Source organism: Lampris incognitus, chromosome 1, assembly GCF_029633865.1.
Source record: "Lampris incognitus isolate fLamInc1 chromosome 1, fLamInc1.hap2, whole genome shotgun sequence".
Classification (NCBI taxonomy): domain Eukaryota; kingdom Metazoa; phylum Chordata; class Actinopteri; order Lampriformes; family Lampridae; genus Lampris; species Lampris incognitus.
In genome coordinates, this window is record NC_079211.1 from 41,233,919 (window position 1) to 41,260,598 (window position 26,680).

At 41.7% G+C, this 26,680-nt stretch overlaps 1 protein-coding gene across 1 annotated transcript in view; it reads right to left on the minus strand.

Annotated features, from left to right (window-relative positions):
* dnd1 (DND microRNA-mediated repression inhibitor 1) overlaps positions 1–26,680 on the minus strand; it is a 28,823-nt gene that overhangs the window by 1,598 nt on the left and 545 nt on the right. Inside the window, exons 2-3 of the mRNA XM_056277678.1 lie at positions 16,674–16,999; positions 13,924–14,038 (exon numbers count right to left, since the gene is read on the minus strand). Coding sequence (XP_056133653.1) covers positions 13,924–14,038; positions 16,674–16,999 — 441 coding nt within the window. The remainder of the gene's footprint in view (positions 1–13,923; positions 14,039–16,673; positions 17,000–26,680) is intronic.

Below are 26,680 nucleotides of genomic sequence, written 5' to 3' on the forward strand. Positions count from 1 at the left end.
AGAACCCAGAAATCTGTAAGTTTCCACTGTAGACATCGTGCTGTTGAGTACGGTGAGTGGGGGCAGTGCTGGGGGACTCCTCCTGAAGTCCAATGTCATCTCCACTGTTTTGAGCATGTTCAGCTCCAGGTTGTTATGGCCGCACCAGAGGGCCAGCTGATCGACCTCCTGTTTATATGCAGACTCGTCATCATCCTGGATAAGGACAATGATGGTTGTGTCATCCACAAACTTAAGGAGTTTAACAGATGGGTCACCTGAGATGCAGTCATCGGTCTGTATGGTCGGTAGGCAAACTGCAGAGGGTCGAGCATGGGCCCTGTGATTTCCCTCAGGTGGGCCAACACCAGTCTCTTGGAGTTCATGACCACAGACATTAAGACAATGGCTCTGTAGTCTTTTGATCCTCTGATACAGGGTTTCTTGGGGACTGGGATGATAGTGGAGTTCTTAAAGCAGAAGGGGACTTCAAACAGCTCCAGTGATCTGTTGAGGATCGGTTTGAAAATGGGGGCCAGTTGGTCAGCACAGACTTTAAGGCAGGAGGGTGATACGTCATCTGGGCCTGGTGCCTTCCTTGTCTTCTGTCTCTGGAAGAGCTGGTACACATCCTCAACACCAATCCTAAGAGCAGGTGGGGGTCCAGTGGGGAGGGGAGAGTGGTTGGCAGGGAGTGCAGTTGGTTGTGTATGGTGGCTGGAAAGGATGAAGGATGTGGAAAATTGCTTTTCAAACCTGCAGTAAAACCCATTTAGGTCATCAGCCAGTTGATGGTTCCCTGCAGTATGTTGGGGATAGTCTCCTGTAGTTGGTAATGTCTTTCAAACCACTCAAGACTGATAATGGGTGGTTGACAAAAAAAAACCTGTTTTTCAACTTATCAGAGTAGCAACTTTTTGTCACACTGGTCTCCTTTGTGGGTGTATTTCCGACTTTGTTATACCGGATCCTACCTCCACTCCTGTAGGCTTCCTCTTTGGCCTGACGAAGCTGCCTGAGTTTTGCTGTGAACCAAGGCTTATTGTTGTTAAAGATTTGGTGGGCAAACAAATGTCCTCACAAAAGCTGATAATAAGATGTCACAGTGTCAGTAAGGTCCTCCAAGTCTGTAGATGTAGCCTCAAAAACACTCCAGTCAGTGCAATCAAGGCAGGCCTGGAGATCCAGTTTTGACTCACTGGTCCATTTCCTCACAGTTTTAACTACAGGCTTTGCAGATATGAGTTTCTGCCTGTAGGTTGGGATGAGATTAATCAGACATTGATCAGAGAATCCCGCGGCTGCACGGGAGACAGATTGATAGGCATCCTTTAAAATTGTGTAGCAATGATCCACAGTGTTTTTTTCTTGTGCCCCCCTAGCTACAGACTAAGCTGGTTACGTTCATCAGGTACATTAATAATGTTATTTTGTTAGTAATATGTTGATATGTGGATAATGGTGATAATAATTGTGTGGGTAAAAGTAACAGTAATAATACGTTAGCTATATTAGCTGTCAATAACAGCTAGTAGCAAGCTTAGCTTGGAGCAGACAGGTATTTTTGTTAATTTTGGATGGATTAAGCTGGCCATGGGGTCTGCTATACTGTGAAATCCATTGCCAACATTGTGCTTCTTGCTTTCTGGGTTTTGGGAAGGGAAAGAAAATTACACCCCCCCCAAAACTTTTCAGATATCTAGTCTCCGATTTGCAGATCCCATAGGCACACCGTTTCAGCATTTTGCTGTCTGTTTGAAAGCTTGACGGACCTCCCTCACATAGAAACCGTTGCTAAGGTAGGATTGGACAAGCACCGTTCTGGGGCGGTACTTTGAAAAAGGTTAATTGAGATATTAATGCATTGCATATGTTAGTATGTCTGTTAGGAAATGACTGACACAAAAATTAACATAAACAATTTAAACTTCAGAGAGACATGGTCAAACCTGAATAGCAAAATAGAAAAAGTGAAAATGTTACCTGAAAAACAAAATGAAACACACATATTGCTAATCTAACAAATGTAACAAAGCCTATAAAACGTGAAATGTACAAAAATTACTGAAAATAGATATTGAAACAGTCCCAAAAAATAACCAGAACTTAAAAAATACTAGAACGACCGCTGGCCCACGGTTTTTAAACTGCATATGTTAGTATGTCTGTTAAGAAACTAACTGACAACAAAAGTAACATTTTAACAACTTTAATGATATTTTCCAAACAATTTAAACTGGCCATTGTTCAATGACTGTAAATAATGTAACGCCCTGGTGGCAGTCATGGTGCGTCTGAAACGGCGTCTGTAACCAGACATGTTGGAAATAACCAAAAATCAAGTTTAGACTATTACACTGCACTGGAGAACGCTAGTGTGTTTCTTGGACAGAGCAACGAACTTGACGAAGGAAATTATGTGACCAACACATGTCATAAATAGTGACACGATGCACACGATCAAGCGCAAATTACGAGCTGTCTTTTTGACGGCTCATGGTCGTTTTAGGTAGTAGATTTTATAACTTTTTTTGTGTGCAATTGATCTAAAACTAATTTTAATGCAAATATATACAATTTTAGGAGCGGCAGGTCTGTATCTTTTTCCCCACACAAAGGTATTAAACTTTGAAAATCCAAAACCGTCAAAATGACGGCCTTGTTTTACAAAATAGACAAATAAACTAATCTCCTATACTGTAAAACTTAATTTAAAGACTATAGACCTCTCTCTGCACTGTGGTTGGTGCTAGAATGAGAAATGAGAATGCGCTGTCTCTCAGAGTGAGATGAATGATTCGTAATTGATGCGTTATTCGATAGCCCAATCCCCCCCTTCTCCCAATTGTACCGAGCCGTCCCGGTCGCTGCTCCACCCCCTCTGCGGATCCAGGGAGGGCTACAGACTACCACATGCCTCCTTCGATACATGTGGAGTCACCAGCCGCTTCTTTTCACCTGACCATGAGGAGTTTTGCAAGGGGGACATAACGCATGACAGGATCTCGCTATTCCCCTCAGTTCCCCCTCCCCCCCGAACAGGCGCCCCGACCAACCAGAGGAGATGCTAGTGCAGCGACCAGGACACATACCCACATCCGGCTCCCCACCTGCAAACACGGCCAATTGTGTCTGTAGGGACACCCGACCAAGCCGGAGGCACACAGGGACTCAAACAGGCGATCCCCGTGTTGGTAGGCAACGGAATGGACAACTAAGCTACCCGGACACCCTCTAATTTTCATACAGATTAGGTAATATTCATAGTTGTTTAAATAAACAATTTGATGGTATTTTTCCAACTTTGCTGAAAAAAAATTTCATCATGATGAAATACATAATTGTACCAAGTTTAAAATATCAAGATTTATGATCTACAAATGTGCAGAATTCAGCACTTGTTGGCGCCGCGGATGTTTATGTGTATTTAGATCCCCATTAGCTGTTACCCATGGCAACAGCTACTCTTCCTGGGGTCCACATTAAAAACATCCTGGGGTCCACATTAAAAACATCCATTAAAAACATCCTACAACAACATCCATGTATAAACATGCTTTCACATGCATGCTTACATAAATAAACACAGTTGCATCATTAAATTCAATTCATCCCCCACCCCATCCCACCCACCTCAATTAAACCAGCATTAATAAAGAAGCCAAACACATAACCCCCCGACACACATATACACTTACAGTAGCATCTATCACAGACTACTCCTACAACCTGCTTTGAGCTACATATTTCAGAATAAAAATATAAAAAGCTATGTATTAAATGGCCCTATACATAACAGTTATTTTCATTGCATTTGTTCTGGGTTGAGGAATTGTAACATGACCCTGCTAACTTGTCTTGTTCCATGTTCATGTCTGTCCTGGGAAAAAGTTATTCTTGAGTACAATTCAATTCAATTCAATTTACTGTCATTAAAAACAATGTGCAGGCACATGTTAAAAATGAAATGAGGACTGTGGCTTCACCAAACAGTGCAAGACAGACACAGACAAACACAGCAAACACAATATAAGATATACACACATGAAGACCGAAAGCTAAAAATAGGTTAAAAAAAGAGCTGGAGTACAAAATATTTAAAATATCTACAGACATTCAGTGGTTAGCCAGGTTCAAGTGGGCTACAGCTTGTGGAAAGAAGCTGTTTTTGAGTCTGGTAGTGCGGGCTCTGAGGCTCCTGTAGCGCCTCCCAGAGTGCAGGGGGGAGAACAGTCCATGGTTGGGTTGGGTGGGATCTCTGCTGATGCTCAGACCCCTTCGAAGGCAGCGTTTGTGATAAATGTATTTTATGGCTCGGAGCTGGGTACCAGTGATATGCTGGGCCGCCTTGACGATCCGCTGCAGAGCCTTCTGGTCTACTGAGGTGCAGTTGTCGTACCACACTGAGATGCAGATGGTCAGGATGCTCTCTATGGTGCAGTGGTAGAAGTTGGTGAGAATTTTGGGGGGTAGACGGGCACTCCTCAGCCTCCTCAGGAAATGCAGGCATTGTTGGACCTTTTTCACAAGGGCCTGGGTCTTTAATGTCCACGAAAGGTCCTCGCTAATGTGGACTCCAAGGAACTTAAAGCTGGAAACACGCTCCACTTCCACTCCATTGATGTGTATGGGGGAGTGGCTGCAGCTTCTAGACCTCCTGAAGTCCACAATCAGCTCCTTTGTCTTCTGCACATTAAGGACAAGATTGTTGGTAGTACACCATGATGTTAGGTGCTCAATCTCGTCTCTGTAGGCCATCTCATCATTGTTGGTGATACGGCCAATGACTGTGGCGTCATCTGGCAACTTAACTGTAACATTTGAAGGGTGAGTTGGCAGGCAGTCATGGGTAAAGAGGGAGAAAAGGAGGGGGCTCAGAACAAAGCCTTGAGGGGCACCTGTGCTGAGGGTCAGGGTGGAGGAGGTGTGGTCACCTAACCGAACAGGCAGTAGGGTTGTTCCTGAATAATGTTAGGAGACTGCGTGTTAATCTGTCTCCTACTTTCAACCAGGCAAGATCATGGTGCATTTGGTCTATACCTTTTCTCATTGAACACCTGAGTACAAGACGTGCTGCTCTATTCTCCACTATCTGAAGCTTGTTTAGCCCCTGTTTTTCTGCACTTGACCAGATTGCTGGCCAGTAGTCAAGGTGTGACAAAACCAAGGTTTGTATAACCTGTAAGACGGTAGCTGGTGTAAGGAAAGAGGAGTATCTTCTTATCATAGATATTCCTCTGCCCATTTTTCCAATTATTTTGTCTATGTGATTCTGCCACGATAGTTGTTCATCAAGAATGACTCCTAGAAGTTTAGCCTCAATAACTTGTTCTATGCAGCTGCCCTTGATAGATATGCTTAATTGGTTCTGACATCTTAATGCATGGTTTGAGCCAAAAACAATACATTTCATCTTTGATATATTCAAAACTAGATTGTTTTTGGTTACCCAGTCCAAAATTAATTTCCTATCATTTTCCAAGAGAACATTTAACTCATCCACACTGTTTGATGACATATACACTGTGGCAAACATCGGCAAATATAGCTAAGCTAGCATTACTCAAAACAAGTGGCATATCATTGGCAAAAACGATATGCCACTTGAGTAGAGCAATGGGCCCAAACAACTTCCCTGAGGAACACCACACTGTACTGTCCTTACAATACAAAAACTACTGTTAAAGTAAACAGTCTGTGTTCTGTTTGATAAGTAGCTCCTCATCCAATTAAGGGTCAAATTATTAAAGCCATAAGCAGCAAGTTTCATTAAAAGCATCTTGTGGTCTATTAAATCAAACACAGCACTTAAATCAAGTAGCACAGCACCCACAATCCTTTTCCTGTCTATATCCCTCAGCCACTGTTCAGTCATCTGCATCAAAGCAGTACTTGTAGAGTGATCTTTTTTGTAGGCATGCTGAAATTCAGAGTTAAGTTTGTTAACAGAAAAATAAGATAAAGCCTGGTCAAGCACAACTCTTTCCATAAGCTTGCTTAGCACCGGAAGAATGCTGATAGGACAACTATTAGCACCTGTAAACATGTCATTCTTATTTTGGGGTAAAAAACAAAAAGATGGTAGCCTCAGTTCTGCACTCTCTTGTACGTTTTCTGTTTTTGTTTATCTGTTTAGTTTCCAGTGCCCACTCACTCATCACATACAGCAGGGAAGAAAGTTTAAGCCTCCAACTCTCCACTGGACAAACTGAACAGACCTTTTTACCGACTTAAACTGAATGTTTTAATGAAATTCTTGCCAAGCTTTTGGCTGGAGGAGCTCTGTGCGGGCTCTGGCAGAGACACTGACAGGCAAAGTGAGCCAGAGCGCTCATTAAACTGCAACAGCGGGGATTTAGAACCGCGCTCCTGTTAATCCACCTGGCGAATGTCTGCTCTCTGACCAACAATATGGATGAACTGCTACTCCTAAATGGAAAAAACTGAGTCTTTTCCAGATTGGCCACGCTGTGCCTTACTGAAACCTGCCTTAGTGAGCAATACCGAAGAGTACACTTTATCTGCCGCAGTTCCAACTTCTCCGAGCGGACCGCGAAACGGAGCTATCGGGAAAAAACAGGGGGGTTTGTGCCTCTACATACACAAAGGTTGGTGCACAGATGTCACAGTGTTGAAGAAATCATGCAGCCCTCACTTAGAGACATTTTTCATTGAACTGTAAACCATTTTATTCACTGCAGGAATTTTCATCATTTATTCTGTTCGGTGTCTATATCCCACCCCAGGCCTGTGTTAAAGAGGCGTTAAAACACTTGGTTAATCAAATTACAAACATGGAGCGCAAATATCCAGACTCCCTTCTCATTATCCTTGAGGATTTTAACAGAGCAAACCTCAGCCATGAACTGCCAAAATACAGACAATATGTTAAATGTCCCACCAGAGACAAAAACACTGGATCATTGCTACACAACATTAAAGGATGCCTATCACTCTGTCCACCATGCAGCCCTGGAACTCTCTGATCAATATCTATTTCATCCTCTCCAAACTTACAGGCAGAAACTCAAGTCTGCAAAGCCTGTGGGTAAAACTGTGAGGAAATGGACCAATGGGTAAAAAAATGGAGCTACAGGCCTGCCTTGACTGGGGTGTTTTTGAGGCTGCATCTATAGACCTAGACGAAATAACTTACACAGTGACATCTTATATCAGCTTTTGTGAGGACATTTGTGTGCCCACCAAAACTTTCTGTACCTTAAAGAGAGACTGACATGCCCTTTCTGAACACATTTTTTAACATTGGGAGTTTGAATCACAACCAAAAATAGGTGTAGTTTTATGAATTCAAAGCTACTGGCTACTTCTTCCTGGGTGGGCTGGATCCATTTCAAACATCATCAAGCTACCGTTACCACTCATACCGCTCATGTCCACCGACATGATAACTGACTGATAAACGTCGATTAATATCACAATTCGGTGAGTATTTTGACTTCATAACTCAAAATCTGTTACAAACAACAATAACACACAGGTACATGGATATAAAGTTTTTATTTTAGGGTTTAAAACATGAGCGGTAGCACGGTGACGTTTGACATGGATCCAGTTATCCACAGCTCTCATACGTAGCATAGAGGGCTGTGTAACCCTATATGCAAATTGACTGGTATCTACGCATCCACCAGCACAATTTGTCATTGGACACCATCTACAGTCAATCACAAAGCTCTCTCGAGTGACCACACATGCGCTCTTTTGGCCACTGAATTTCTCCGTGGTAACATTCCAACTCGGAACATAGCCTATCAATAGGAATTTTCAGATTTGGATGTCAGTATCACTTTAAACAACAATAGGCCCTGGCTCACAGCAAAAACTCAGGCAGCTTCCTCAGGCCAAAGAGGAAGCCTACAGGAGTTGAGATAGGATCCGTTACAAGTCATCAGAAATACACCCAAAAAGGAGATTAGAGTGGCAAAAAGGTGCTACACTGAAAAGCTGAAAAACAGGCTTTTTGTCAATGACCAGGCATCAGTCTGGAGTGGTTTGAAAGACATTACCAACTAGAGCAGGAGACCAACCCCCCACACTGCAGGGAGCCATCAACTGGCTGATGACCTAAATGGGTTTTACTGCAGGTTTGATAAATGCATTTTCACACCCCTCACCTTCTCCAGCCACAATACACAACCAACTGCACTCCCTGCTGGCACCTCTCCCCTCTCCACTGAAACCCCACCTACACTCAGGATCTGTGTTGAGAACATGCACCAGCCTTTCCAGAGACAAGAGACCAGGAAGGCACCAGGCCCAGATGACGTGTCACTCCATCTTAAAGTCTGTGCTGACCAGCTGGCCCCTATTTTCACACCGATTTTTAACAGATCACTGGAGCTGTGGGAAGTCCCCTTCTGCTTCAAGAGCTCCACTATCATCCCGGTCCCCAAGAAACCCTGCATCACAGGATTTAATGACTTAAATGTCCCATGGCCCTAATATCTATTCATCTATTCCATTATCCAAACCACTAATCCTAATCGGGGTCATGGGAATACTGGCGCCTATCCCTGCAGCCATTGGGCGATAGGCAGGGAGACACCCTGGACAGGCCGCCAGGCCATCCCAGGGCCCCATTAAATAAGTATCAAGCAAAATTGTTGAAAATGTTTCAAAGACTTGTTGCATGTTTATTATTTCGTTTAGCGGCCATGAGAATACTTCCGAGACACAGGAACAACGCTCAGGTGCCCCAGCAGATTTAGGTTGAGCTCCCTAGATGTCCTGTTGAAGATAACATCTGTACCCTAATATCTGTGGTCATGAAATCCCTTGAGAGACGTGTTGGCCCATCTGAAGGAAATCACAGGTCCCCTGCTTGACCCATCACCGTTTGCCTACTGAGAAAACAGTTCAGTGGAGGATGCAGTCACTACATCTTCCAACACCTTGACTCCCCAAAGATACATGCAAGGGTTCTGTTTGTGGTCTTCAGCTCAGCATTCAACGCCATTGTCTTGGATATCCTCCACTCCAAACTCACCCAGCTCACTGTATCCCACCCCCATCTGCCAGTGGATTAAAAACTTCTTAACAGACAGGAGGCAGCAGGTGAGGCTGGAGAAAAAAAAAATCACATCCAGCACCTGGGCAATCAGTATTGGCGCCCCCCACGGATGTGTACTCTCCCCTCTACTCTTCTCCCTCTACACAAATGACTGCATCTCAGGTGACCCGTCAATTAAACTCCTTAAGTTTGAGGACAACACAGTCATCATTGATGTTTTCCGGGATGGTAACAAGTCTGTATATAGATGGGAGGTTGAACAGCTGGCCCTCTGGTGTGGCCATACCAACCTGGAGCTGAGCACGCTCAAAACTGTGGAGATGACAGTGGATTTGGAAGGAGCTCCCAGTACTAAACAGCACAGTGTCTGTGGTCAAAACCTACAGATTTCTGGGTTCCACAATCTCCCAGGACCTAAGGTGGGCATCCAACATAGAAACAATCATCAAAAAGGTCCAGCAGAAGATATACTTTCTCCGCCAGCTCAGGAAGTTCAACCTACCTCATGAACTACTGGTTCAGTTCTACTCTGCAATAATCCAATCTGTTCTCTGCACATCCATCACCATCTTGTTTGGCTCGGCCACCAAACAGCACGGGGACAGACTACAATGGACAGTTAAGTCTGCAGAGAAAATCATTGGTGCCAACCTGCCCTCCATTCAGGACTTATGCCCTCCATTCAGGACTTATACATCTCCAGAGTCAGGAAACAGGCAGGCAACATCACTGCAGACCCATCACACCCTGGTCACAACCTATTCTAACTCCTCCCCCCTCTGGTAGGTGCTACAGAGCACTGTACACTAAAACAACCCGATATAAAAAGTTTCTTTCTCAGGGCTGTCATTCACATAAACGTCATTCACATAAACATTGTCAAATAAATCCAACCATGTTGTATATACTTTACATCGTCTGTATACTGGTATGCTCTTGTCATGTCCATCTACCTCAGGTATGTATATATGCAAGTAACCTGCTAACATTAATTTCAGCATCTCTGGCATGTGGGGAGACAGCCTGGACAGGCCGCCAGACCATCACAGGGCCAACAAACACATTCACACCTAGAGACAATTTAGTACAGCTGATTCACCTGACCTACATGTCTTTGAACTGTGGGAGGAAACTGGAGCATCCGGAGGAAACACACACAGACACAGGGAGAACATGCAAACTTCACACAGAAGACGACCTGGGACGACCCCCAAGGTTGGACTACCCTGGGGCTTGAACTCAGAACTTTCTTGCTGTGAGGCGACTGCGCTAACCACTGCACCACTGCGCCACCCTATTGGGAGGAATTCTGCATCATAACTGAAAAAAGTGTAATAAAATAAATAGAACCATAAATGGAGAAAGATAGAAAAATACCAAAATCCATAAATTTGTATTAAGATTGTTAAATCCAAATCAACAAATCTGTATTAAGTTTGTTAAATACAAACAGACCAATATATCTTAACATCCACAAAATATGATGTGTATTTTGTGATATGGAAACCATCATACAAAAAATGTAGCATCATTTATATGCAGTTAAATATGTCTTCATATTTTTTAAGAACTCATATATTTTAAGTGCCTAAACAGGAATTTAAGTTGTTCAATCTGCATTTGTGACTCTAGATCCACGTTTGGACTGACTTGCAATTTTATTCTTTTGTGACACATATTGCAGCACCATACATTATTATAGGTACAATCTTTAGGAACATCCAGCGATATGAGAGAGCAAGACAGCGAGAGAGAGAGAGAGAGAGAGAGAGAGAGAGAGAGAGAGAGAGAGAGAGAGAGAGCTGGGGGTAGTGTGGAAGGACTGTAAAAATTTATCAAATTTCTCCCATATTAAGGTCATCAAGAGTTTATTTAATGTGTGGTCAAAGCCCTATCTGACATTATATCAAAGTGTAGTCAGATGGTCGCTACGCTTCCAATTAGCAACATGCAGTTGTGACAATAAACATTAGTTCTCTTGTTCAACTCCCAATAACTTCATCTTTTCCCCTGCATCAATACAACCAGTTTTCCAATGGTAACTTTCTAAATAATCCCACAGAAACTCAAATATTTAAATTAAAAAACAGGCGAGAATAATAGGGTTTGGAACAATAGTTCATTAAAAAAAAAGTTTTAATTACAGCTTAACAGCTTTCTTAACATTGGCAAGTTGCTCTACTTATGTTAAATTGTATCTTGAATAAAGTAAAGAATCAACACACTTTGCTCAGGTGTGCAGTCTAGATACTGGATCCTCAAAGTGAACATCAAAAAAACTTGAAAACATGGACAGCCAACAGTTTAAGTTATTGCTGCACATTAAACAATAAATCAATGTGCAATAAATTGTGTGCTGTTCAGGTATTATCTTTTGAACACACAAAAACACTTTACGGTTTACCATATCCAACAAGAAATATTAATACAAAGCATGAATGGCTTTTTTTTTAATAATGTAAATTTATTTCAGGCAACATTTGTTGCAATATTTTGAAATGTACTGTTGATAAATCAGTCATTGATGCGGTCAAATCATATTAAGCAACCTGTATCTTCAGAGATCTTGAACCAGAGACCTACAGCCTGGCAGGGCATTGATTTAACCACACTACAATGCCATTTTTTTGTTCCTACTTTTTCTCCTAATTGTATCCGACCAATTAACCCACACTTCCGAGTCATCCCGATCGCTGCTCCACCCCCTCTGCCGACTCGTGTTAAATAAATCCTCATGGTTCAAAAACAGGCATCATGTGATACATTTGGTGTTCTTCTCTCATCCCTCTCGCTGCAATAAATCCCTCTCATCCCTCTCGCTGTCATAAATGAAGGATACAAATGCAAGCCGATCCACATGTGTATCTCAATCACAAATGTGACTGTACAATTTAAATGCCTGTTTGGGCATCGCAAATGTATCATAAACATATTATAAATAAAAATATGAAAATATATTTAACATACAAATAATGCTATATTTATTTAAATGATGGTTTACATAACACAAGTAACATTTATTTGTGGATGGAGAGCTATTTATGTGTCTGCTTATTTGTATTTAATAAAAATACAGATTTGTCCATTGTAATATTTCTTTTTCCATTTCTATTTATCTTATTATAAATATTTTTCAACTGTGACGCAGAACCCATCACATATCGGTCAATCACTCAGCAAGGGATGTTCAGTCTCATAGGTCACACCGATATGCACAGTCTTTTACCTCTGGTAAAAAGTAGAGGTCTACGTTTTCCTTCTTGGGAGTGTAAAGTACAGATGTACCATGTCTTGATGCATGCTCAATAATCCAGGTAAGAAAATCCAAGAGTTGAATCAGTTCATCTGGATGCAACGATTATTGACAGATATGTTTCATCACTCATCTAAGTGACCTCTTCAGTCTAAGCTGACTGCAGGTATCCCCACCCTTATAAACAATACAGTTGCATAACAACCAAAACCAATTACAAGTTTCTTAATATGCAAATATGGGTGTAACCATTAACTAGAGTTTCAATGGCGATGTGTACTATTCTGAGGATTTGTGGGAATGTTTGCAATCATAGCACTGTAAGATGGCAAGGAATGAAAAGTGGTCTCTTATGATGTTAAGTCTCTCTTCAGGTGTGTTCCTGTTGATGAAGCAGTGGAGGTAGTCCATATGAAATTACAGAACAACCCCACCCTTAGAAACAGGACCACCCGTAACACTGACCAAGTGTGGCTGCTCCTGAAACTGTGACCAGTCCACGTCCTTCACATACAAGGTTAAGTACTATAGGCAGAGACATGGGTGTGCTATGGGTTTCCCAGTCTCACCTGTAGTGGCCAACTTGCATATGGAGGAAATAGAAAAGAGGGCTCTAATGTCCTATCCAGGGACACCACCAAGCCATTGGTTTGGGTTAAAATTAAATCTCAGGATGTACCACATTTCACCGACCCCATTAACTCTGTTGACAACCACATCAAGTTCACCAGGGAGGATGTGAAAAATGACTGGTTAGCCTTCTTAGACTGTGAAATTGCAACTGGTGATGGGGGACATTTGATTGTTGGTGTTTACCGCAAACCAACACATACTGATCAGTACTTAAGGTTTGACTCTCATCATCCACTGGACCACAAACTAGGAGTCATCAGGACGCTGTACCATCGAGCTGACAACGTCCCCACTGACACAGCGGCCGGGGAAGGGCATTTGTCAAAGCCAGGAAGATGCCCAAACAGTGCACCAGCCAATCGAAGAGAGGATAAGGACAACAGCTGTCTAAGCGTAAACCAGTGGTGATTCTATATGCGGTGGGAGTGTCAGAAAAGCTGAGATGTGCATTTTCCGAATACTGCGTCTCAGTTGCTTTCAAGCCCCAAAACACTCTGTGCCAGAAGTTGGTCCACCCCAAGTATCAGGTCCCCCAGCAAAAACAGAGCAAGACAGTGTACGCGGTTAAGTGCCATGGAGGATTGCCGTGACTTGTACATTGGCGTAACTAAACAGACGCTGGCCAAGAGGGTGGCACAACACAGGAGAGCTAACACGTCAGGCCAGGACTCCACAGTCTACACCCATCTACAGGCCAGTGGCCACTCTTTCAAGGATGAGGATGTACACATCCTTGATAGGGAGGAATACTGGTTTGAACGGGGAGTCAAAGAGGCCATCTAGTATGTTAAGAAGGAATGACCAACCCTGAACCAAGGGGGGGGGGGGGGGTCTAAGAGTACATCTGTCACCATCTTACAATGCTGTGACTGCAACCATTGTATTGTTTATAAGGGTGGGGATACCTGCAGTCAGTTTAGACTGAAGAGGTCACTTCGAAGAGTGATGAAATGTTATCTGTCAATAAACGATGTATCCAGATGAACTGATTAAACCTACTTAGACACAGCTGTACTAGTCCACTTACCCTCCACCAACACCTTTTTGGCCATGGATGCAGCATGGTGGGATGAATACAAAACCAGTGCTGACTCCGTCTTCAGGAAGACATCTTTTACCCCCTCTGTCAGAACACGCAATACCTTGAAAGGGAGAGATTAATTATCAAAAGGAACAACAAAAAGAAGAAGAAATTAATATATGTGAGCACATTTCATCAATTTATGCAATCCTTAGTATGGCTGAAAAGACAAATTTACAGATGGTAAAAAAAATGAGCAAAACAAACCATAAAGCTGTGGCGGCAACTAGCAACTATTTCCATAGAACCGCTCCCGTGAAAGGTACTGTTATCACATTAGCTCTGTTAACTCTTAGCTAAAACTATGCAAAATGTGTTTTAGGATAGACTATGTAACAACCTTTGGGATTGGCTAAAAGTGTTAAACTTTCAACTATTGGGGATCTTTTGATCTAGTACAAAAGCTCCCAATGCTGTGGAGTTATTAGATAAAGTATGAAGGAGCAACGGGAAAGGTCACCAGTTGTCTATCTATTATTCCACGATGATGATGTCGCCATTTTACATTGCTGTGATTGCAACTATTCCCTAATCCTCTGTGAAATAGTACACAAGGCCACTGAAACTCTAGTTGGCAGTCACACCTATTTGTATATGAAACCAACCGTTGGTTTTGGTCATATGCAACTGTGCTGTTTATAAGGTGGCGGGATACCTGCAGTCAGTTGACACTGAGGAGGTCACTTAGATGAGTGATGAACGTTTCTCCCACTAAAAACTGTGTCCAGATGAACTGATTCACCTTTCTGTGACTCTTTAAATACATTTCAATGCCATTATCAACACACCAGAAAGGACACACAAAGTTTTGTGGTTACTTTAAAATTTAAATTGCCTCAACACTGTAAATGCAAAGATCTCATTGTTCAATGACTTTTCTTTTGCTGTTTATTTCCTACTATGTACACTACCGTTCAAAAGTTTGGGATCACCCAAACAATTTCGTGTTTTCCATGAAAAGTCACACTTATTCACCACCATATGTTGTGAAATGAATAGAAAATAGAGTCAAGACATTGACAAGGTTAGAAATAATGATTTGTATTTGAAATAAGATTTTTTTTACATCAAACTTTGCTTTCGTCAAATAATCCTCCATTTGCAGCAATTACAGCATTGCAGACCTTTGGCATTCTAGCTGTTAATTTGTTGAGGTAATCTGGAGAAATTGCACCCCACGCTTCCAGAAGCAGCTCCCACAAGTTGGATTGGTTGGATGGGCACTTCTTTGAGCAGATTGAGTTTCTGGAGCATCACATTTGTGGGGTCAATTAAACGCTCAAAATGGCCAGAAAAAGAGAACTTTCATCTGAAACTCGACAGTCTATTCTTGTTCTTAGAAATGAAGGCTATTCCATGCGAGAAATTGCTAAGAAATTGAAGATTTCCTACACCGGTGTGTACTACTCCCTTCAGAGGACAGCACAAACAGGCTCTAACAGGTACTATTTAATGAAGATGCCAGTTGGGGACCTGTGAGGCGTCTGTTTCTCAAACTAGAGACTCTAATGTACTTATCTTCTTGCTCAGTTGTGCAACGCGGCCTCCCACTTCTTTTTCTACTCTGGTTAGAGCCTGTTTGTGCTGTCCTCTGAAGGGAGTAGTACACACCGGTGTAGGAAATCTTCAATTTCTTAGCAATTTCTCGCATGGAATAGCCTTCATTTCTAAGAACAAGAATAGACTGTCGAGTTTCAGATGAAAGTTCTCTTTTTCTGGCCATTTTGAGCGTTTAATTGACCCCACAAATGTGATGCTCCAGAAACTCAATCTGCTCAAAGAAGTGCCCATCCAACCAATCCAACTTGTGGGAGCTGCTTCTGGAAGCGTGGGGTGCAATTTCTCCAGATTACCTCAACAAATTAACAGCTAGAATGCCAAAGGTCTGCAATGCTGTAATTGCTGCAAATGGAGGATTCTTTGACGAAAGCAAAGTTTGATGTAAAAAAAATCTTATTTCAAATACAAATCATTATTTCTAACCTTGTCAATGTCTTGACTCTATTTTCTATTCATTTCACAACATATGGTGGTGAATAAGTGTGACTTTTCATGGAAAACACAAAATTGTTTGGGTGATCCCAAACTTTTGAACGGTAGGGTATGAACCTTTCTTAAATTCTGAATTTAAGACTAAATATTCATCTGTATGTCTTTTCTCAAATTAATGTTTCTGTATTAACTTCAGTTTGGCAAAAGATTTACCGATTACCATAATTTAGCCCTGACAGCGACATTCCATATAGTGAGCAGTTTTATGGAAATTGATTAATTCTATCTGTGCAGCTTGCCAACACTGGTGAGAGTCAGTGGCCGAATCCCTTTAATATAGTGGTACAGAACTATTCACTATGTTGCTTCCATCACCCAGTACCGACTACAATACTAGGTTGGTGCTAACTACTTGTACTGGGCAGCAGCAGCACACACTTTAAAAATGAAACAACATTGTCATTATTTTCATTGACCTCTCGGTAACTGCATATGCTCCCTGCAAGACTGAAAAGTAAAAGACAATCAACAACTCAAGTATGAAGTCATGAAACTGACGACTGGCCGTGAGCATAATTATTTCTCAGAGCCACACTTATGCTAAACCAGAGTTTGTGCAGCATCAAAAAGAAAAATACCAAGCCCAACCAACCAGCCCTTTCACACACCCAACTCCAACCCAACATAATATCTGGCTAACCAACCTGCATTAGCTCCTCTTGCCTGAAGCTGATCTTCAACCCCTCAAGGCAGAGCTGACGCTTCTCTGTGCTGAGGCACACTTTAAGGTGCACCCCACGTTTCAGTGGACAGCCGTCCATCAAACGGATGGCTTCTGCAGCATGAGCAGGTGAGCCATATTTAGCGTAGGCAAAGCCGCGGTTCTGTCCACTGAAGTTCATCATGAGGCGGAACTCCCAGAGAGGCCCCGTGGTGTTAAACAGGGGAATCAGCTGATCCTCGTAGGTGTCCCGTGGTATCTTTGTGATGTACACCTCACAGCCTGCTCCTGGGGCTGGGCCCTGCCAGTCTATAAGAAGAGCAGAGTATAGCACAGTGAGTGAGAGCCAAGTGTAGGAAGATAAAATGACTAGAATGACTCACCTTGCGCCACCTCATTATTTTTGGAAGACATATGGCCAAGTTAGCAAAGTTACCAGGAGATTTTTCAAAGATTTTTTTTATATGTGAGAATTGATCAACATCCAAGTCAAGGAAATTACAATTTGATCATGATTTTTGTCCATAATATTTTGTTAAAGACTGTGTTAAGCAATAATAGGCATTTCGGGGTTGTCACACCACAGATAAATGTGTTACTAACCACCCAGCCAAATTTGGATTAAAAAAAATAAAAAATCGCCAAGGTATATAAAATTTGGTTCCAAAATCAGGAAAAAAAACCAGCAGTATTCTCTGCTCTGTAATGCAGAGGGTGTGTCCTCTTGAGGCACTGGAAGGCTTTCTGGCAGACAGCCCTGAAGACAAACTTCTCCCACAAGCCCACTTGATGAAGTGCAAAGTGGGGCTGGGCTTGCATGATAGCTGGGGGAGCAGTCGCCCTATCGCCCGCACCTCTCCACCATTGGAAAGCACAGTGTGCAGCCCGTCTCATGGAGCCAACTTCTGTGTAAGACGCTCTGTGTCGTAGCGTGTTTGTTGTGTGGTGGTTGACGCCATGCTGGAAGGCGGGTCAGTGGAGGGGACTAGCTCCAGCGGTGTCGGATAGAGGTGGGCGATGGAGCGACTGCTCCCCCAGCCATGAGGCGTGCCTAGCCCCACTTCGCACTTCGTCTCGCGGATCTCCACACATCTCTTTTACCACTGCTGAGACAAAACATTATGACCACCTGCCTAATGTGCTTTTGGCCCTCTGTATGCCACCAAAACAGCACCGAACCACTGAGACATGGACTCTACAAGACCCCTGAAGGTTTCCTGTGGTATCTGGCAGCAAAACATTAGAGGCAGAGCCTTCAAGTCCTGCAAGTTGCCAGGTGGAGCCACCGTGGATCGGACGTGGCGGTCGAACACATCCCAGACGATAAATTGGATTGAGATCTGGAGAATTTGGAGGCCAGGGCAACATCTTGAACCCTTCACCATTATCCTCAAATCATTTTCTAACAATAGGCCTCATTTATCAATCATTCATACATACAAATTTGTTCTGACACACTCATGGAATTCTTTAAGCTCTCAAAATTGTATGACAGTCAGAAGCAAAGCCTGATGTTTATTTGTAATTCCTTCCCCCTATCATCTCGTCTGCCTCTTAGAACGAGTCATCGCCCAGCCTTGAAAGACATCAGTATTAGCCAATTGGTGTCTAAATTCAGGAGTTACCCAAGTTCTACACTGGTCTCTGAGACAAACTTGAGGGCTAAAAGTTCTATGGGTGTGTAAGAACAAATTTGTACATATGAACGATTGATAAATGAGGCTCATTGTTACATGATGAAGGGTTCAAGGCATTGCCCTGGCTTCCAAATTCTCCAGATCCAATCGATTACATATTGCACTGAGTGCAATCGATTATGGAATAAGTGCAGGAAAACAGTGTTAATAAATATTAAAATTAGTCCCTAACAGCAAAGCCAACATTATAGGGTGGGACACCACCGCCATTACATGTCTAACCTATTAGATTCCATTTAACAGTTAGCAGATCCAAGAGATTTCACTGAAAAAAATATTTTTTCATGCATAGATCATCAACTACAACACATTTTACACTCTTCATGGCATTAATAAGGATCTTAGACAGTGGTCACACGAGGTGCTGAGGCTGTGGAAGATACAGTGCATCCGGAAAGTATTCACACCCCTTCACTTTCCCCACATTTTGTTATGTTACAGCCTTATTCCAAAATGGACTAAAGTCCTTTTTTTGTCTCATCAATCTATATAAAATACCCCATAATCACAAAGCGAAAAAGGTTTTGTAGAAATTTTTGCAAATTTATTAAAAATAAAAACTGAAATATTGTATGTACATAAATATTCACACCCTTTACTCAGTACTTGGTTGAGGCACCCTTGGCAGTGATTACAGCCTTAAGTCTTCTTGGGTATGAAGCTACAAGCTTGGCACACCTATATTTGGGGTATTTCTCCCATTCTTCTCTGCAGATCCTCTCGAGCTCTGTAAGGTTAGATGGGGAGCGTTGCTGTACAGCTATTTTCAGGTCTTTCCAGAGATGTTCAATGGGGTTCAAGTCTGGGCTCTGGCTGGGCAACTTCAAGGACATTCACAGACTTGTCCCGAAGCCACTCCTTCATTGTCTTGGCTGTGTGCTTAGGGTCGTTGTCATGTTGAAAGGTAAACCTTCGCCCCAGTCTGAGGTCCTGAGTGCTCTGGAGCAGGTTTTCATCAAGGATCTCGCTGTACTTTGCTCCATTCATCTTTCCCTCGATCCTGACTAGTCTCCCAGTTCCTGCTGCTGAAAAACATCCCCACAGCATGATGCTGCCACCACCATGCTTCACTGAAGGGATGGTATTAGCAAGGTCATGAGAGGTGCCTGGTTTCCTCCAGACGTGATGTTTGGTATTCAGGCCAAAGAGTTCAATCTTGGTTTCATCAGACCACAGAATCTTGTTTCTCATGGTTCGAGAGTCCTTTAGGTGTTTTCTGGCAAACTCCAAGCGGGCTGTCATGTGCCTTTTACTAAGCAGAGGCTTCCGTCTGGCCACTCTACCATAAAGGCCTGATTGGTGGAGTGCTGCAGAGATGGTTGTCCTTCTGGAAGGTTCTGTCATCTCCACAGAGGAATGCTGGAGCTCTGTCAGAGTGACCATTCGGTTCTTGGTCACCTCCCTGACCAAGGCCCTTCTCCCCCGATTGCTCAGTTTGGCTGGGCGGCCAGCTCTAGGAAGAGTCCTGGTGGATCCAAACTTCTTCCATTTACGAATGATGGGGACCACCGTACTCTTTGGGACCTTCATAGCTGTAGAACATTTTTTGTACCCTTCCCCAGATCTGTGCCTCGATACAATCCTGTCTCGGAGGTCCACAGACAATTCCTTTGACTTCATGGCTTTGTTTCTGCTCTGACATGCACTGTCAACAGTGGGACCTTATATAGACAGGTGTGTCCTTTCCAAATCATGTCCAATCCATTGAATTTACTACAGGTGGACTCCAGTCAAGATGTAGAAACATCTCAAGGATGATCAGTGGAAACGGGATGAACCTGAGCTCAATTTTGAGAGTCATAGCAAAGGGTGTGAATACTTATGTACATGCAATATTCCAGTTTTTTATTTTTAATAAATTTGCAAAAATGTCTAGAAAACCTTTTTCACTTTGTCATTATGGGGTATTGTGTGTAGATTGATGAGAAAAAAAAGGAATTTAATCCATTTTGGAATAAGGCTGTAACATAACAAAATGTGGGGAAAGTGAAGGGGTGTGAATACTTTCCAGATGCACTGTAGATAGATGGATAGATAGATTATTCTATTAGCCACGCGACCAAGGATGGTGAAATTTGTTTTTCGTACACTTAAGACTCTGCAGCACATTACATACAGTTAGGTCCATAAATATTTGGACAGTGACACAATATTTGTCATTTTGCCCCTGTACACCACCACAGTGGATCTGAAATGAAGTAACCAATATGTGACTGAAGTGTGGACCTTCAGCTTTAATTTAAGGGGTTGGACAAAAGTACTGCATTAACAATTCAGGAATTACAGCCAGTTTTATATATGATCACCCCATTTTCAGAGGCTCAAAAGTAATTGGACACTTGACTAACAAGTGGTTTCATGGACAAGTAAGACCTTTTCCATCATTATTCCATGACAAATGGTCTGGAGTTCATTCCATGTATTTACATTTGCATTTGGTAGCTGTTCATTGGAACTCTCAACATGAAGTGCATAGAGGTGTCAATACAAGTGATGGAGGCCATCCTTAGGCTGAAAAAGCAATGGAAATCTATCAGATGGATAGTAAACACTTCAGGAGAGGCCAAATCAACATTTTGGTCCATTCTTAAAAAGAAAGAATGCACTGGCAAGCTAAGCAACACCAAAAGGCTTGGAAGACCACAGAACACAACTACAGCGGATGATCGCAGAATTCTTTCCATAGTGAAGACAAACACATTCACAACATCTAGTGAAGTCAAAAACACGCTTGAGAGGTAGGGGTATCATTGTCCAAGTCTACAATCTAGAGACGCCTGCATGAAAATAAATACGGAGGGTTTACGACAAGGTGAAAACCACTGGTGTCACCTAAGAACAGGAAGGCCAGATTAGACTGTGTTTAAAAACATCTAAAAACCTACCCAGTTCTGGAACAAGGTTCTCTGGACAGATGAAGCAATGATTAACTTGTACCAGAAGGATGGGAAGAGGAAAAGTGTAGAGAACAAAAGGAACAGCTCATGATTCTCAGCATACCATATCATCTGTCAAACATGGTAGAGGTAATGTTATGAAATGGGCATGTATGGTTGCCAATGGAACTTGGTCATTGGTGTTTATTGATGATGTGACTACTGACAGAAGTAGCAGGATGGATTGTGATGTTTATAAGGATATACCATTTGCTTAGATTTAGCCAAATGTCACAAAACTGAGAGGATGGCGCTTCACACTGCAGATGGATAATGACACAAACCAAGATGAGAAAGCAACCCAAGAGTCTCTCAAGGCAGAAAAGTGGAATATTCATCATTGACCGAGTCAGTCACCTGACCTCAACCCAATTGAGCATGCTTTTCACTTGCTGAAGATCAAACTAACGGCCAAAAGACCCACAAACAACCAGCAACTGAAGGCAGCTGCTGTTAAGTCTTGGCAGAGCATTTCAAAGGAGGAAACTCAGAATTTGAATATGTCGATGGGTTCCAGACATCAGACAGTCATTGACTGCAAAGGATTTTCCTCCAAACATTAAATATAATTGTTACAATCATAGTTATGTTTGTTTGTCCAATTACTTTTGAACCTTTGAAAATGGGGTCACCCTGTATATCCATGGCTGTAATTCATGAACAGTTAATGCCATATTCTTATTCAACCCCTTAAATTAAGGTCTACTCTTCAATCACATCTCAAAATACTTCATGTCAAATCCACTGTGGTGGTGTACTGGGGCAAAATTACAAAGATTGTGTAACTGTCCAAATACTTATAGACCTAACTGTACATGGACAACAACAGACACTCCACATACTGTCACGAACAATACAGTTACACAATAACAGAAACAAACATATCACGGAGAACAGGTGAATGGTGGTATTTATGCCAATGGTGTGTGAGGAGGGACTATAGGGAGGAATTCAGAGTGTTTATGGCTAAGGGAAAAAAACTGCGAAGCATTTAGTCTTAGTTGACAGTGACCTGTAGTGCCTCCCTGAGGGAAGGAGCTAGAAGAGGTGATGAGCAGGATGTGAGGGGTCGGAGATGATCTTCTTTGCTCGCTTTACAGTCCGGTTAGTATGTAGAGATTCAACCGAGGGGAGTGGGTTGCCTATGATTTTGGATGCCTTGTTGACAATCCGCTGCAGTTTTTTTCCATGTTTGACTGTCTGAAATAGTGATCTTCATAAATACTTCACCTGCAAGCAAACGACTGCCTTGCGACTACGTTGGTATAATTAAAAGATTAGCTGAAAAAAATATGCCTTATCAACGACAACACAACATTTTGCCAGTTACAATGGCCGAACTCATGAACCTGGGTTGGAGGAGGGAAGAAGAAAGCAACATGAAGGAGGTGAGTGGTTTTTCTTGGGGGGCACTATATCAAAACTGCTCACCTTTCCAAAGTTACCTACAACAGCTTTAAGGATTTTTTTCTTATTATTGAAATATGGTTCCTCCCCTCAGCTTTTTTATTAACTTCAAAAATAACATGAAACTAGTTTGATGTTTTCATCAAGCTATTTCAAGGCTTAAATTAGCAAAAAAATAAATCCTTGTTGTGTAATATTTATCTCAGCAAAACGCTGGACATCAAGCACATCATTTATCAAGTCAGAGAGAGAAGGCCTTAGTTTACCTTATCTGGTGTCTTCAATCAACACTGAGGTCCAAAGCTATTTGCATAATTTGAAGGGACTTTGTCGGGCGACAGAATATTTTTAGTTCTAGATTTGCACAAGCAGAGGTGTTTTATATTAGCAGACATTTTAACTTGGGCATTATAACATATATTAATGAATCAAATGGCTGGTAGCATGATAAATGGCCACAACTGCCCCCCAGCCCACCTCTACAACCTCAACTCTTGGCTGGTTAATTTTGGTGTCAGTTTCTTAACAGACATGCTAACATATGTAATTTATTAATATCTCAATTGGGTATTTACCCTCACAGAATAGAGACTTTAAAAACTATAGCAGCCAAAATGAACGCCCACTGTCTTTCTAGTAGTTTTTAAGTTCCGGTCGCTGTTTGGGACAGTTTCAATATTTATTTTAAGTTCTTTTTTTACATTTCCTATTCTATAGGCCTTGTTACGTTTGTTAGATTAGACATATGTGTTTTCTGTTTAGTTTTTCAGGTAATATTTTCACTTTTTCAATTTTGCTATTCAAGTTTGACCATGTCTCTGAGGTTTAAATTGTTTAAAAATAGTATTATAGTCGTTAAAATGTTAATTTTGGTGTCAGTGGTTTCCTAACAGACATACTAACATATGCAATACATTAATATCTCAATTGGGTATTTACCTTGACAGAATATAGAGTGTAAAAACCGGCGGTCAGTTTGACCGCCCATGGTCGTTTTAGGTAGGAGTGAAATCCTTGTCATTCTAGTGTTAAGAAACGGGTTATGTATTTTAATGCAACATCAAACTATATTGATATAAACGGTATTGTCTCAATCTATATCTTGTTTGAAAATATATCGCTATAACGTAAAATGTCAATGTAACACCCAGCCCTACCTATGTCCATAAAACAACACCAGATGTAAACAATTCCTCCTCATGGAACTGTCCCTCTTTGGTCCCTGCAATCTATTTTGTCCACTATGTTAAAGGAAATACGGTGTGCATTTATGTGCGGTAAGAGAAGACACAACATCTAGGTACCATTTTCGCAAGACAAGAGAGGCAACAGTACACATAAAGAGAGCGTGTGTGGGTGTTGTAACATTACTGAGAGATGATTTCACTGGGTTTTGTGTCGTAGTGACAGACGAGGTGGAGAGAATGTCAATCTTGGCATCTAGGCTATAGGCCTCCACCCCCAACACTCATTAAAATAACTGCAGAAGCAAACATTTGTTAAAACAATCCATCAGTATTATATATATATATATATATATATATATATATATATATATATATATATATAAAATCCAGTGGGTCAAGTAAATTCTTTATGCGACAAAGTATTTACCTGACTCACTGGATGATTCTGCTCCTTATTTGTTGAGCACTTTCCCTATTGCTGGGTGTTTCTTTTAACAAAGTAAAATATATATATATATAAGATAGATGTAGGAAAAAAACTGAAACATTGCAGTACATGCTTGTTTCGTGTGTCATGCACTCATCAGCTGCCAATGTGATAAAACGACAAAGGAAAAACACAGCCAATAAATATGTTGCCCCATGTCACGCCCCTAGTTACGGTGGACAGCAATCAATGAGGATAGAAAACATTTGAACATTTTTTTTAAATTACAACCAATGGGGTATGTAGTTACGATGCACAGCAACCAATGGGGGGACAGAAAACATTACAACCAATGGGGTAGGGGTTGGGGCTTGTTTTGAAAAAGCAATGACTTAAAGGGCCAAGGCACTGTTGAAAAAGCATACATTTCAGATATAACAAGATAACATCAAATGGGGTACTTTACGTATATCATATAGTGGAGTGGTGCTGGGGCACAGTTGGAAGGACAGACAGTAAAAATATAAAAACATAACATCTAATAAATGTCACATGTGTATCATCTAATGGGGGGGGTAATGAAGACATTGGTTTACTTGTAATTGCAAAGCAAATATTTTTTTCTATGTCTACAGCTGGTCGCCAATTCATTTCTACTGTTCAAGGTGGACATATCAGGCTTGCAAATAATTAAATATTCTCTGCCACACAGGTTACATCTTTTGCTGTTAATTGAATATGCATTGTTCTTCGTGAGGATTTTCAATTAAATAGAGTAACCAATATTCTTGTCTACCAATGACCGAATGTGGCGGCTTAAGGCCGTCGCATTTCTTGAATGCTCATTCCTGAAGCTAGTCATATGAATCAATTCCTGAAGCTATTCATATGAATTTGAATATGTTGGTGGTGTTTGGCTGCGGTGAGGCGGGATAAAATAACCTGCTGAACATTTGGCATGCAACTGTAGCTCATTTTGACTGTGTTCCTGTTGAATATTCTTTTTAATTGATGGTCTGGGGTAAAGCACTCATCCAAAAGATTGAAAAATAGTTTTCCAATATTAGCAGCCACGGTGTCACTGCATGGAGGATTATACCAGGTGGTGTTCTGCCTTCTGTTGCCTTTTTTTTGCTGACTGTCACTAATTGATAATGGGTTGTACTATATCCACTTTTTTTGTAAAGCTTCTTGGTATGGGGGTGGGCCGCTTCATTAAAGATGGCTTCACTGGACGATAACATGACAGTCTCTTGTTCATGCTCACTAGGACACTTTTCAAGATAGAGCGCGGATGACTGCTTTCTCTGTGGATGTATTGCAGTGTATTATATTGGGCTTCATGTATGGCCTGTATGTACCATTTCTAAGGTCTAATGAGATGTCGAGGAAGTCAATTTGGTTTTTGTTAGCCTCGATTGAAATTTTTAGTCCACTGCTTGCAAATACACTATACATTTTCTTTTTTATTCTCTCGGCTTCTCTTGCCGTTTTGTTGCAGACTGCCAGCCCGTCGTCTCTATATAGCCCAACGTTGATGTCTAGGACCTGTATCGGTTGAGGCTAACAAAAACCAAATTGACTTCCTCGACATCTCATTAGACCTTAGAAATGGTATATACAGGCTGTACATGAAGCCCAAACAGGCTTGTACTCTCTCATAAAGAATTTACTTGATTCACTGGATTATTTTGCTCCTTATTTGTTGAGCACTTCCCCTACCGTTGAGTGTTTCTTTTAAAGTTTTTATATATACATATTAGTATATCCATTTCCCAGACCTTTAAGGCCATGTACAATAAACGCCAAAGTACAATTACCACACCAACTCACATCCAGTGAGGCGTCATTGAGAGTAAAACGTTTTTAGAAGAAGAAGAAATCAAATTATAATTTGATTACTTTTTCCTTTTCACTGGAAAATAATTATTTTCCGGGGATATGTCTTGAAACACGCTCAATAATCCAGGTAATTAAATCAAAGAAGGTTGGATCAGTTCACCTGGACACAACGTTTAATGACAGAAACGTTTCATCTCTTGGTTTCCAGGGAAATATCCACCCTTGTGGGCCAAATGTGTTCACTGGTTTTACAAATGACACCCAGTCACCAAGCTGGTCTGACTGGCTGGGGATGAGACTCAGAATGTATCCTCTTGGAGTCGTTGTCAAAGCTATAGATGTCCATGGCTCTTTGTGTCCCCATGTTTAGCAACGCCCGTCGTCGTCGTAAACATCGGGACACAAAGAGCCATGGACCTCTGACAACGACTCCTAGAGGATACATTCTGAGTCTCATCACCAGCCAGTCAGACCAGCCTGGTCTAGTCAGAAAG